Genomic DNA, 14,092 nt, shown 5'->3' with positions numbered 1-14,092 from the left:
GTGAAGTTACATTTTAAACATAACATTCTATGTGTTTTTCCCCAGCAAGCAGATGCAAACTATTTCACAAAGATGGTCCTTGGGCATCTTGAGATCAAGAATGTCTAAATAATGGCTATGAATCCCTATCTTCAAAATGATTACCTTTTTCCCTAATGTAGATGGGAGAGAGGGCAGAAAAGGAAACATGGGGAAAAAAAAAGAAACAATATTAAGTTCTGCCCACTGTCCCATAAATAATGACAACTTCATGGCAGGATGCAAACTTCCGTACACACAGAACAACTTATAAGGGCGCCTGGGTGGCTCAGTGCATTAATCCTCTGCCTTTGGCTCAGGTCATGTTCTTGGGGTCAGGGAATCAAGCCCCGCATCGGGCTCTCTGCTCAGCAGAGAGTCTGCTTCCCCTCTTTCTCTGCCTGCCTCTCTGCCTACTTGTGATCTTTCTCTCTCTGTCAAATAAATAAATAAATAAAATCTTAAAAAAGGAAAAAAAAAAAGAACAACTTACAGTGGACACAAGTCAAAAAGAAAAATAACGTGAAAAATCCTTAGCAATAAAAATTCAATTTACATGTAGCTCTCCTGTGACACATAAATATTGTCAGATGAGATACATTACTGCAATGTTAACTTGCTCTTACTAATATGTTACCTGCCAAACATAGTCTTTGGTTGCTCCCTCTATAGTTTATGTCTTCCTACAGGCATGTCCAGCTTCCAGAAGGAAGGATTCAGAGCTACCGTCATCTGGCTCTCCCCCAGCTTCAGCACTTGGTGCTGACTACATGTTACCCTGGACCAAGACGCAAGGAGGAGCTTGCCTCTTCTAAAGCTTCACTCTCAAATAGTTTTGTAAGAATGGTTTTGAGAAAGAAAGTCCAACATACAGCGTGCTTATCATAAGAATATAGGCATTGAATTCAGATGCAATGATACTAAATGTGCATTATGACACTAATGTAACTCTGACTTCTCTTTAAGCCACTTAATTTTAATATACATAATTTTAATATACATAATTTGGCCTTTCTTCTGTAAAACAGAAGAAAGGCCAAATTATGGACAACCATAGCCTCTGCAACTGATCTTACTAAGGAGTTAGAAGCAAGTAGGTATGGCAGAATCAGTGCCAATCGTCAGCAACAACCCAAACTGTATGTAGACAGAACGCCAGTGTTCTCCCACTGAGACCAAACACTATTCTTGAACTCCTGATTTCTGAAATACAAGGAATTTCTTAGAGTATGACTCTTCTGTTCCCATTTGACAATGGGAAAGTTCTAGATTTGGAAAACTGAGACACGAGCAATGACACAAGGTCAGAAGATGACAGTCGGAACTGAGATGGTACCAGGGAATTTTTCAGTAAATATCCTCTGTGCACTTAAGACTTCAATTTACTGTCTGTAACCAAGAAGTCCAGTGATTTAGGCAGCATGAAGGTTCTTCAGTGACTGACAGTCCTGTTTAGACGTTAACAAAATGACTGGGAGAACGTCTATGTTTTGGGAGAAGGGCAGGGTAGAGAAGGGGAGAGCACACACAGGCAACGTAGTCATAGGTTCAAACACTCTCATCACTTACCACGATCATCTGAGCCACGTAACTTTCAGGTCCAGTGTATTCAGTTGGGTCTTTAACCTTCACCAGGACGAGGAAGTACAAATAATGCCACATATTGTGTTCTGACTTGATGTGCTCCTCAAATGAAACCGTTTTATTATCAAACTTGTCCCTCTCAAGTCCTGCAAAACACAGAGAGCACAACGTATGTAATTTGTCAGTTCATCAGCACTCACTTCTTAGTGTAAAAAAAAAGACATCACAATTCTGTGAATAAAGGCTTTCCGTGAGTGTGCTGATTTAGAATGTCATGATCCAAAACAGCATAGGACACAAGACCTCCAGAGCCTGTAGATTGCTTCCAAAGTAATGTTCTCCTACCCCTCCACCCCCCAAATGGATCCTTGGAGATGCATAGTCCTGTTACCGTTGTAAAATTTGCAGATAATTTTAAATATGGCCATGTCAACACTGTCCAATTAAACTGGACCACAAGTCTAAGAAAAAGAAGTAAAAATGGTCATGCAATAAAAGGCACACTTGCTAATCAGGACAGGAAAAAAAAATGTTATTTTATCCAGGAACTTGGGTAAAAAGAGGAGAGGCAGCAGAGAGAGTCATCTTGAAAACCACTTGTAATCAGTGAAGGGTAAGCCAACGTCCACAGTGATCTTTGCTCCTGGTGAGTAAGGGCTCCAGCCTTTTAGACCACTGTGTTCCTGGCATTTTAAGGAGGCGATGGTCTGTTCAATATCCAGGGCAGATTTTCAGCTGCTGGAAGGACACCGAGGAGAGGTTCTGCATAGTAAGATTCCTTTCTCTCAAGGGTTGAAGAGTGGATGAAAGAAAATGAATGGAGATGGAGAAAAACATCTATGGAAAAGTGAATTTGATTGCCAAGTAAAATGGGGTGTTGGGATACAGTCTGGTTTTGCAGTTCAGATACTGGAGAAGAAACTAGGAAATTGAATTCCAATCCCAGCTATTCTTTCCTAAGCATATTTTTAAAAAAGGCTTTATTTATTTGACAAAGATCACAAAGGCGGTGGTGGGGGTGGGGCAGGGAGCAGGATCCCTGCAGAGAGCCCGATGCAGGGGGGGCTTGATCCCAGGACCCTGAGACCATGACCTGAGCTGAAGACAGAGGCCTAACCCACTGAGCCACCCAGGCGTCCCTCCTAAGCATATTTTTAAAAAACCATTCAGGAACAAAGAAGACCCTTTAAATAACAAGATACAAAGTACAATAAGTAAAAAGAAAAAAATCTGTCCCTAGTGGACAGATTTAAATTATATTATTGGCTGTTTTAATGGAAAATACCATAAAATTCGCTGGCTGATAGTGACGCCTCGTCTTATTTGACCCATCATCAGCTCAGCATGGCCCAAATAAAATCCATACTCTTCCCCAAAACTGCTCCACCCACAGTCTTCCTCTTCATTCCACGGCAACTCTAGTCTTCCAGTTGTTCAAGCCAAAACCTGAGGAGTCATCCTTGGATCCGCTCTTTCTCTCACCCATATCCAATTCATGTTGAAATCCTTTTGGCTCTGCCTTCAGCAAATACCAAGAATCTGGTCCCTTCTCCTCACCTCCGCAGCTGCGGCTCTCATCTGAGCCTTCATCGTCTCTCGCCTGGGCTACTGCGATGGCCTTCCAGGCCTCCCTGTTTCCACTTTTACTCTCTGTGGCCTATACTCAACATAGCGGCCACTGAGAAACTTCAAAACCCGAAGCAGGATGGTGTTTCTCCTCCGCTCCGAACCCTGCAGTGGTTCTCCACCAACTCAGAGTAAGGGTCAAAGGCCTTACGATGGCCTCTGAGTAGGGTTGCCAGATAAAATACAGGTGCTCAGGGGATGCCAAGTTAAGTTTGAAGTTCAGATGAATAACGACCAATTGTTGAGTCTAAGTAGGTTCCGTGTAATATTGGTTTGCTAAAGTCGAAGTGAGTTGGCCCTATAGCCTCTCTGACCTTGTCTCTCACTCTCTCTTCTCCTTTGTCAACTCCCCTACTGGCCTCCTTGCTCCTGGCACGCAGACTCCTGCTTCAGGGCCTTGGGACTGGTCGCTTCTTCTGCCCACAGCGCTCTTCTCTCTGGTGTCTCTCTGACTGACTTGTTCACCTTCAAGCTTTTGCTCAAACCTCACCTCCCTGTAGCTTAACTTGACCACCCTATTTAGTCCTACAACCTGCCCCTTCCCTTTTGCCAGCACCTCAATCACTCTTTCTCTTTTATGCTCTTTTTCCTAGAGTGCTTATCACCTCCTCACAGAATGAACATAGCCATATCATCGCTCCATTAAACTGGACTGTGTGTCTAAGATAAAAAAGTAAACACGATGGTGTGAGGAGAAGCCTGCCTGCTAATCAGTACAGAAGAAAGGAACACCATTTTATCCAGGAGCTTAGAGAACTTTCTGTGTTTATTATTTATTGTGTCCAGGAGCAGATACATTTGTCTCTTTTCTCCACCACTGGTCCGAATAGTTAACATGGGTGTCCGGTTCACAGTCAGCCCTGAATACAGTATTTATGGAATGAATTAAGAATATTTCACTAATAAAATGTTATTCCACTTGGGTGACTATAATCAAATACAGATTAATAACAAATCTTGGTGATGCTGTGGAGGGGCTGGAGCCCTCGTATCCTGCCAGTAGGAATGTGAAAGGAGGCAGCTACTTTGGAAAACAATGTTGGCAGCTCCTCAAGAGGTTAAACTATTTAAAAGGAGGGAGAGAGAGAATGTTAAAGTAGATATTTCCAGAACTCAGTTCAAACAATTACATTCCTATTGCAAGGTACATAGGGCTATAAAATAATGTGTCTACTATCAGGTAATCTGTAATATGGTAGAGGAAACAGACAGCTTGCATTATATCCTGAAGTGGTATAAACTGCCAAGGAAACACAGAGAAGGACAATAAGAACTGTGACGAGGTACATTTCAAAAGGTTTAAAAGAGGTGTCAAGCTTTAAGTGTCTAGCCTTGAAACAGGATAATGGCAAGTGGAAAAGAGATGAACGGTAATAAAAGCTAGCTAATTTTTATTGAGCACCTATCTGTGCCAACAACAACATAAAGATGTTTAAATAGGCTCTTATAATTACAATAATCCAATCTGACCTTTCAGTATGTGAGGAAAGAGATTCGGAGGAATTCAATAAATTGCACAAATTAACACCTCTTGTTAGTGGAGAAGTCAGTCCGTATTTAAACAAAAACATTTCTAGCTCTAAAGCCATGTTCTTTGGCCTTCTGGGCAAAGGCAATGGCAGAGCAAAGCTACAGATCAAAGTGGATGACCTGTTTGGGGGGAGGCGGTGGGGTTGGTCAGTTCCTCCAAAGGGAACACTTGGAAATTAAGATGTCAAGGTACATTTGGCACAAATTATGAAGAGTTTTACTTATTTTTATTTTTATTTTTAACTGTAAAGAGCTTTAAATGCAAAGCTATGGAGATTGCACTTTATCTTGAAGGCCTCTGAGTGGAGACTAGTCCGTTCAGAGCGGTGCTTCAGCTAACTTCCTGTGGTGGGATTTAGAAGAAGACTGGGAGTAGAGGCTGAGAGTGGGGAGACCAGGGGACTAGAGTAGTGGGGGGTGTAAAGGCAGGGAACTGGTTGTCTTTCATCTCCACTGGTTCTTGCTCTCTAAGTTTTGTTGGCCATACCCACGGTTTCAACCATCATTGTGCTGGTGAGGCAGCCCCAGCACTGACCTTTCTTGTCAACTTGTTTCTATTTCTAGCTGTCTTCTAGGTGAATCCCCCTGGCTCACTTATGAGCATGTCAAACTCAGCTCACCAAATTTGTTTCTTTAGCTCTTCTTCACCTCTGTTAAAAAAGTCCTTGTCAACCAGGGAACCTGAAGTCATCCTTGAATTCATACTCTGACCATCTACTCTGTACACATTTCTTAGAACGACTGGGACATTCTCACCATTCTCTAAACTCTGAATAGATTGGAAAATTCTATGTCTCTACCTCCTCTCTTTCCTGCCTTACAGGTATTCCTTCCTCAAGACCCAGCTCAACTACCAGTGACTTATACAAACACAGAGTTGGTGGATCCTTCCTGTGCCCATAACACTTTGCTATGAAAATTTATCTATGTCTATCGTAGCTTCTACACTTTACTGTCTGATCTATTTTTGTATTAGCACCTGGCTTAGTATTGGGAAAACAGTAGGCATTCAACTAACATTGACAGAATAATTGAAAAAAAATGAATAAGAGGGAGAGATTGAAGAGAAGTTTTTGGATGAAAATTTAAGAGGGCTTGATGTCCAATTAGAGGGACAGATTTAGGAGGAATCAAGAATGACCCTAAAGTTCCTGACCTGAGTGATTGAATTTATGGTAATATCAGTACAGCAAAGAAAAACAAAAAAGAAGGAAGAGACTTTGGAGGGAAGATACATTTGATTGGGGAAGTGCTGAATTTCTGATGCCTATAGAACAACCAGTGTTGGGTTGTTAGATCTAAAGCTAAAAATTTGTCTTAAACAGAGAGGTCAAGGTATAAATATACTAATTCAAGGATAAGTGACATAAAATAAACAATGAAAGCCAGGGTATTGGAGGAGATGATAAGATAGAAAGAAAGGAAGAATAAGAGGAACTCTGTGTGTTCTACACAAAGGTTTCAGAAAAAAATAATCCTGCACCTATGTTGTGTTCCCCACACAGTCTGACTAAGGTGAGGGCACACATCCACCCATCACCCAGGTATTCCCATACCTTTTCTCAGTTCTGTTTTTCTGAATAGCCCTTAGCATCACACATTGCATGTGTGCTGAAAAATGAGCTCCATGACGGCAGTATATTTTGTCCTTTTTTCTTCACCGCAGTAGAACAAAACTTGGTAAAACTAAGAACAAAACTAAGTTACTCAGTAAGTAACTATTGAACAAATTAATGTATAAATGGCCTTACGGCACAAGTACTGATAAAGAGCTAATATACTAAGAGAAGAACACATTGCCTCTCTCTGACATATAGTCTTTATCTCCTATTAAATCACCTAGAAAGATCTTTCATTTGAAGCACCTAACTACCATTAATCCTTTCTCCATTTTGGTATTTTGTCACACTGGTCTGTCAACATCTCCTTCTGGTTGGACCTTCAGCCTCTGGTAACTCAAAATTAATAATTAATATGGATACCGGTGCCAATTTGTTCCTCTGATTACTGCTTCAGTTCTGTCATCTGCTAATCATCACCCTATCATGGTTGCCTTCTGGATCACTAGCAATTGTTTTCTGAGTCATAACTCTGAAACATCTGGTCATTGCCTTCAAGGCTAGGAACATCCCATCTGCTCTCATTGCCTGTCACAGAATCTACCTCCCCCTCTGCTGCTACTATGGATGTCACTTGGTACGTGTGCTACTGGAGCCAATTCTCTCCTACCGTGGAGATTCTCTCCTCTGCTGTTTGGTAAGATGCCCCTCTTTGGATCACAGCTTAATGCCCAGTTCTTACAAGAACCATTTATCAATTGATCACAACTCTTCTATAGCCTATTAGTACAACCCCCAAATATCCCAACTGTCTAAATCATTCTTGTAATTAAGATCTTTTAACGTATATGGTATGCATTAGATCTTACACATGGTAAGCAATTCCAGGAACGCATGCATATCTAGATACACATTATGATAATGCTTATCACATATTTCTGCTAAAGGTCCTTTGAGGGCAGAGAGTAGAGAAACTTTATGTTGCTGAGGTCACAGAGGTTAGCAGTTATAAGTGCCTGGGAATACATTTCAGTTTGTTTGTTTGTTTTTTTAATCCTATTTTATTTTAGATGTTCATATTAAATTTGTCTTACTTTAAAAAAACTTTTACTTTGTAGCATACTATTTGTTCTAATGTAAAAAATAATATTAAAATTAACTCTGAGATTAAATTACCTAAATGTCCTCTCAAATTTTTGAATAAATGTGAAGCTTCTAGAAAATAGACCATGTTGATCTAATATCTCCTCCTTAAGCCTCCTGATTTATCACCATATATCTCTGTGATAATGTGCATGCTACCAAAACACTCTGAATGTGACAAAATTTTAAAATAACTTGGAATTGGTACACCTAGTTTTCTTGTCTGCAGTGTACATCAATCCAGTACTTAACCACTTTATCTCCCTTTTGTAGTTATAAGGTACATAAATATAGAGACAATGCTAATTTAGGCTGATTTATTGAATAATCATTCACTAAGCAAATATTTATGAATAGTCCTCAATACATACTATGTAAGCATAAAAAATAAATATGACGTGGATCTCTTAAAGAAGGGATATTAATGTGCATTGAGGGCTTACTCAGCCAAGCATTGAGCTAGGAATTTTGAGACACATGATCTCAATTATACTCACTCAAACCACAGAAGATGGCATTATATATTCTCCATTTTTCAGATGAGGGAACAATAGTTCAAGGTGAAAAGGAAATTTGGCCAAGATCAAATATCCAGGATACGGAACCAGTGTGTTTACTTAACCATAAAGTCCACGCCCTTTCTATGATGTGATGGTGTATACCATCCGACAGAGGTAAGACAACAAAAAATAAGTATGGTACCATACTGCTAAGTATGATGTCAGCAGTTTAGAAGCTGTGGTATGTTTGCTGCTGATAAATGGAATCTGAGAAGGCTTCAAGTAATAATGGCATTAGAGCTGGCCTTAGAGAGAGGGTTGGAGTTCAATAGCTTAGGAGTTTGGGCATTCCAAATGGAAACACCATAACAGAGAACACGTGGAGAGTCTCTAAGTTGAAGATGAGTCATGCAGTTGGGCTGGAAGTTGATGTATAAACAGGGGAACATTGGGTGAAAAGGTGGGCAAAAAGGGAGCTTGACTATGGAGTACCTTATGTGCCAGGAAATTTGGAAGTTTAGAGTTACAGTCTGTGCAATACTATTGATAGACTTTTGAGTAAGGAAATGATGAATTCAAACTGGAAAAATTAGTTTGGCAGCATTGGGCAGAACATTTTGGGGTGTGAACCAAGGTGAGCCTGAAAAACCAAGGTGTGGCTGTGGGATATATGGAAGGAAGTGAGTGAGATTGGGAACACAGATTCATTAGCAGATGGTAACTAGTGCACCTAGAATTAGAAAAAGAAGTTGCTAAAAATGATGGAGAAGCTCCCAGCCCAGAAAACTGAAGGTCCAGTGGGATATCATCAATGGCAAATATGGAGGTCAAAATAAATTGCAAGGTCAGAGGAGGAAAACAGAAGATGCACCAGTTTTTAGACATGGTAGATTTGGCTGCCAAAAGTTATGCCTGTATAGGTGTCAGACAACAACTGAAAACAAAGGACAAAAGCCTGGAGAGAGGCTGGACCTGTGGTTGCACATTTGGCAATAATAAAATCCGAACCACTTATCCAGTGGTTGGAAGAAGGCTTGTGATGGAATGAGAGAATGGGCAATCCAAGGCAGAAGAAAAGGTCAGCAGAAAACTAATGGGGAGAGCTGAGAAAAACATTCAGTGTGGTGATGAGGGTTACTGTGATGTTTTAAGGAATTTACAGGTTATAAGGGTTTTTTTTTTTCTTTTTTTTTTCTTTTTTTTAAGTAACTGGGAAAATCCAAGGAGAATTTTGACAGCAAAGGGAAAGCCTAGAGGAGCAGGAATGGTACTTAAGTGTTGGGCTTGCTTTGCTTCTCATCTTTCTTGTTAGACTATGAGAGGCAGGATCATGGCCTCAAATGGGGCTCACATCTAACTGATACATTCTCCCAAAGAACCCTTTCTTCCAAGGTTGTGCACTGACACAATAGTCACTATGATCATGAAGTGAAGGACTTAGAGGAAGCACTGTAAAAGCAAGACCATGAGACACATAGAAAGATTTTCAAGGGCAGCACCTCTTTTCCTCCACAGAACTCACTCTTCCATCCAGAGCCTTTCTTCCTCAAATCCCCAAATTATTGTGTGGTATCTTCCTTGGCTCCATCTCAATCTTGCTTCCCTCCATCTAGTCTGCACCTATAAATACTCTTTTTGTCTGCTTCATTTCCTTCCAGTAGGTCTCCCCCAGTGTTGTGCAACTTATCCTCATGAAAAGGACTCCATCTTTATCCTGAATCACCTGAATGAGAAATCCAAAGGCTCTATTTGGCATAATGTGTTACTGGCTTCTCTGCTTTGAAATAGTTGATAACCAATCACCTTCTTCCCAAGGCTGTGTCTGCCCCTCATATCCACGTAACACACATTCTTAGTTCTCCTCACACCACGCTGACTGAAGATCTGTGTGTTTTGTGTGTGTGTGTGTGTGTGCACGTGGGTGACCCTCATTCTCTTAACACTGATATTTCCCACTCTAAACCCCACCATTTTCTCATGCCCCTCTGATGTCTTTCCCCATGCTCTGGCTTCTGCTACCACACACAGACGGAGGATTCCCCAGTTACTCTCTCTAGTGTAGACTCATTCTCTGGGGCTCAGACGTCTGTACTGGGTGTGGCCCATTGGGATGCTGAGTACACACTGCAAGTTCAGTATTTCCAAAGTCAAGCTCAGCAGATTCCTCTCCAAATTTTTTCTTCTTCTTTTCTTCTCAAACTCAACTGTTGGAACTACCACCCACCCCCACACACCACTACCTTTCATATTCATTCCTAACCTATGCATTCCTAACCACCGAGATTTTTTAAAACTCTGTCTCTAAATATTTCTTTCATATTCATTCCTAACCTATTCATTCCTAACCACTGAGGTTTTTAAAAACTCTGTCTCTAAATATTTCACGACCCTGTCCTCTACCCTTAATACTGCCACCCTAACTTTCTCGCAGCAAAGTTTCATTACGTTTCACTTGGACTATATCCCCTGACAAACAACCTGCCCCATTGCTCTAAAACAAAAATTAGATCCTGTACTCCTCCACTTAAATTCTTTAATGGTTCAGCTCCTCTGTAAGTCTACAGGACAAAGTCCAAGTTATTTTAACATAAAAGGCCATGTCCTGGTGACCCTCTTCTCGGGGCACAGACTGCACTGAAATTCATGTTCCAGTAACACTGAGCTCCTTATAGGAACTGAGGACTCCCATTGTGCTGTTCTTCTCTTCATGCCTGTTCTTAGGATGGTTCCTCTGCTTCTACCCACTTTATTTTCTTTTATTTTTAAAATTTGATTTATTTATGTGTGAGAGAGAGAAAGCATGAGCAGGGGGAAGGGCAGAGAGAGAAACAGACTCCTCACTGAGTGGGGAGCCCAAAGTGGGGCTTGATCCCAAGACCCCAGGATCATGACCTGAGTCAAAGGCAGATGCTTAACCCACTGAGCCACCCAGGCACCCTGCTTCTACACAATATAATATGACTAGATACGTTCCATCTTTACCATCAATTCAGTGACCGTCTCTCCTAAAAGCCTTTCCTGACTGTCCCCACTACAACCTGAAGGGGTATAACAGCCTACGAACTTCTCTATCATGTCTCTTAACACACTAGACAGCAATGACACTTAACTGTGTTTGTATTCCACAATAGACTGTGAACACCCTGAAGAAGGGCATGTACAACCCATGTTTGTTTCACTGGGATACAGTTCATTGTTACAGGTTAGTACTGGGTACACGTCTGAGTGTTGGAGAAATACTGGAAAGTTTGGGAGACCCATTAAGAGAATGAGACAGTTGACAAAAGGGGGATCAAGAGAGAATGGGATTTATTGAAGTCCAATTTGAGTTATGTAGAGTAATGTTATAGTGAAGCCCTTACGCTTGTTACATGACTTTAAACAAAAGATTCTTCAGCTCAATGTAGTGAAGAATCAACGTGGTGAAAGAGATGGTGAGAATAACCTGGACTTGGTGATTATTCAAAGAGAGGGAAGAACTCCAGGATGCTAGGTCAGCTGCAGAGACTACCGAAGGGCTGAAGAATATTGAGAAGATGGTAGAGCAAAAGGGAATGATGAGGGCAAGTAGAGAGCTGGGTGAGTCTGAGAGCTAACAATGGGGAAAGAGAAGGAGAGCATGGTGTGTGTGTGTGTGTGTGTGTGTGTGTGTGTGAGAGAGAGAGAGAGAGAGGGAGAGAGAGATATGAAAAACTGATAGAAGGTACAGTGAATAGAAGTCCAAGCTGCTAGAAACATCATCCGTGGATTCATAATCCAACAAAAAAAAAATAAAAACTATCCTGTCATTTAATCAAGATGTTATTGTGATTAAAAATCTGTTCGCCAGTTGGTATAACCTCTTGAAATTTTGCAACACATTCTACAGTCAGAGAATCATACAAATCGCAGAAATGATGACAAGATAGCTTTCAGATATCATTCTTCTATCTATTTCTGGAAACAGAGAACCCTAGTCTACTGCTTGGTTACATAATTTTTGTCCAGCTTTCTTTGAAATTGTTTTTCCCAAAGCATGATAAATAAAAATCACTCTAGCCCCTCCTTCCTGCTAGACACTTTCTTCACCCATTATTTTAGTACCTTGAGGCCACTTACCACAGATGAAGCAGGTTGTCTTTAGAATCTCTTCTTTTTTCTGTTTTTCACTTCTGAGATCAGCAAAAGTATCAATGATAACACCAAAAATCAAGTTTAGGACAATAATGATGACAATGAAATAGAAAAGAAGGTCATACACCACTCGGGCAGCAAACAAAGGCTCCTGAAATAAAAATTTTAAAGAACATATATGTATACATATTTTCAAGGTACGCTGATTTGGCACATGGTCTAGGAGAGAATACATTCAGTTTCTGTTTACTGAATGAATATAAATAGTGCTCCGAGCTGGAAAAAATAAGACCCACTTTCTGTCTTCATTTTCTTTTTTGAGTGTTGTGAGATACACTTCACATCTGTTCCCAGAGCACCTTCCCTTCTCCAGGACTTATACCCCTCCCACCAACAGGGGAACGTACATTTTATTAAAAACCACTGTACTATATCATTCTGCTTAATGCATTTTGGCACATCGGGACCCTATACCCTTCTAGCCGCACAAACGGTAGACAAGTAGAAATTCCCAAGGTCAGCCGTTTGGAGCTGAGAAGGACCTAATGCTTCATCCATTTCTAGAGTAGATTTTGTTCTTGGCCTTACAGGGTCAAGTACAGACAGCTCCAGCTTACTTCCACCTGATGGGCAGTATTAAAACACACATCAGAGACGCTGCAATCCAGCCGTTTCATAGACGAGGAACCCTTAGATGACTGACAATAAGCCACAGCTTGCCTGTCGCAGGACTTGGATTTTTCAAGCCTTCTGCCTGGAGTTTGAGCTTTTGCAGCAAATGAGAAATTTTTTAGCCTTGCCATTTTAATATATGAAATAATGTTAGAATTTGTTCAAATTTTGTATTCATCAAGGAGAAAGAATGACCGCTATTACCATTCAGAGGCAAAGAGTAAATCTTCACTCCTGAGAAGCCTGAGACACAAGAGGCAGCCTACTTCCTGTTATTTATGTCACAATTAACTCCTCTACCAAGTTGGTAGTCATGATCTCATAGCTGTAACACAATACACAGTTCAAACTTGGAAACTTTTCATAACCCTACTAACAGACATTGATCTTTTAGGACATGAGTTATTTCTGTGTAGTTCTAGTATATGATTAATTGGTTTTTAATGGCCACCATTATACGTTTAAAGCAAATCACGCAGAGGTACAGCAAACAATACATCTACAATGCTGTAGATGTTGTTAAGAAAACTTTAAGAATGCTTATGTTCTTCTTGAAAAGATATTTTTTTTTCCAGCTTACATCTTTCGATGGCCTCCTGAGAACGTCTCCCACACCGCCGCCATTCCGAAGGCCCTGGTTCAGGACGGTGACGATACACATGAGGAGAGTGTCACATGTCCGTTCAATTCCATCCTCATACTCTTCATCAGCTGTAAAAACACACAAGTTAAACCAGGCAGAAAACTCCCATTTTTGTTTTTTTTTTAAAGATTTTATTTATTTATTTGAGAGAGAGACAGTGAGAGAGAGCATGAGCAAGGAGAAGGTCAGAGGGAGAAGCAGACTCCCCATGGAGCTGGGAGCCCGATGCGGGACTTGATCCCAGGACTCCAGGACCATGACCTGAGCCGAAGGCAGTCGTCCAACCAACTGAGCCACCCAGGCATCCCAGAAAACTCCTGTTTTAAATATGCTCCTGTCTACATCCAAAGAGCCATTCCTTTATAACCGTGTCGTGACACAATGTTTTGAAGCACATAACACATATTCGACTTGTAATAGCCTATGACTGACACAGGCTGAGAAGCCCACACACTAGTATTCTGAAATATTTGTTTTCTTCCAAGAGTGAAAAATGGCAGAAGAAAGGACAACATATAAGAAAGCTCGTCTGCCCTGTGCATTGTTGTAGCGCAGGGAGATTGTGGTAAGACCTCAGGAAGACAGTCCACTCACCCAGGAAGCAAAGATACTACAAGAAAAAGAGCACGCACAAGGAAGCCAGAGGGGCATGGCTCCAAATTCTACTCTGTCCCATAACTGAGACTTGGGCAGTCACTTGATCT

General features: G+C 41.0%; 1 protein-coding gene across 2 annotated transcripts in view; it reads right to left on the bottom strand.

The window, feature by feature from the left end:
• Positions 1–14,092, bottom strand: part of ITPR2 (inositol 1,4,5-trisphosphate receptor type 2) — a 496,325-nt gene that overhangs the window by 44,784 nt on the left and 437,449 nt on the right. For both annotated transcript variants that reach the window (XM_059402745.1, XM_059402746.1), the window contains exons 53-55: positions 13,326–13,456; positions 12,059–12,224; positions 1,588–1,748 (exon numbers count right to left, since the gene is read on the bottom strand). In XM_059402745.1, coding sequence (XP_059258728.1) covers positions 1,588–1,748; positions 12,059–12,224; positions 13,326–13,456 — 458 coding nt within the window. The remainder of the gene's footprint in view (positions 1–1,587; positions 1,749–12,058; positions 12,225–13,325; positions 13,457–14,092) is intronic.

Source organism: Mustela nigripes, chromosome 6 (assembly GCF_022355385.1).
Source record: "Mustela nigripes isolate SB6536 chromosome 6, MUSNIG.SB6536, whole genome shotgun sequence".
Classification (NCBI taxonomy): domain Eukaryota; kingdom Metazoa; phylum Chordata; class Mammalia; order Carnivora; family Mustelidae; genus Mustela; species Mustela nigripes.
The sequence above is the reverse complement of the archived record's forward strand: the minus strand, read 5'-3'. Positions and strand labels throughout refer to the sequence as shown.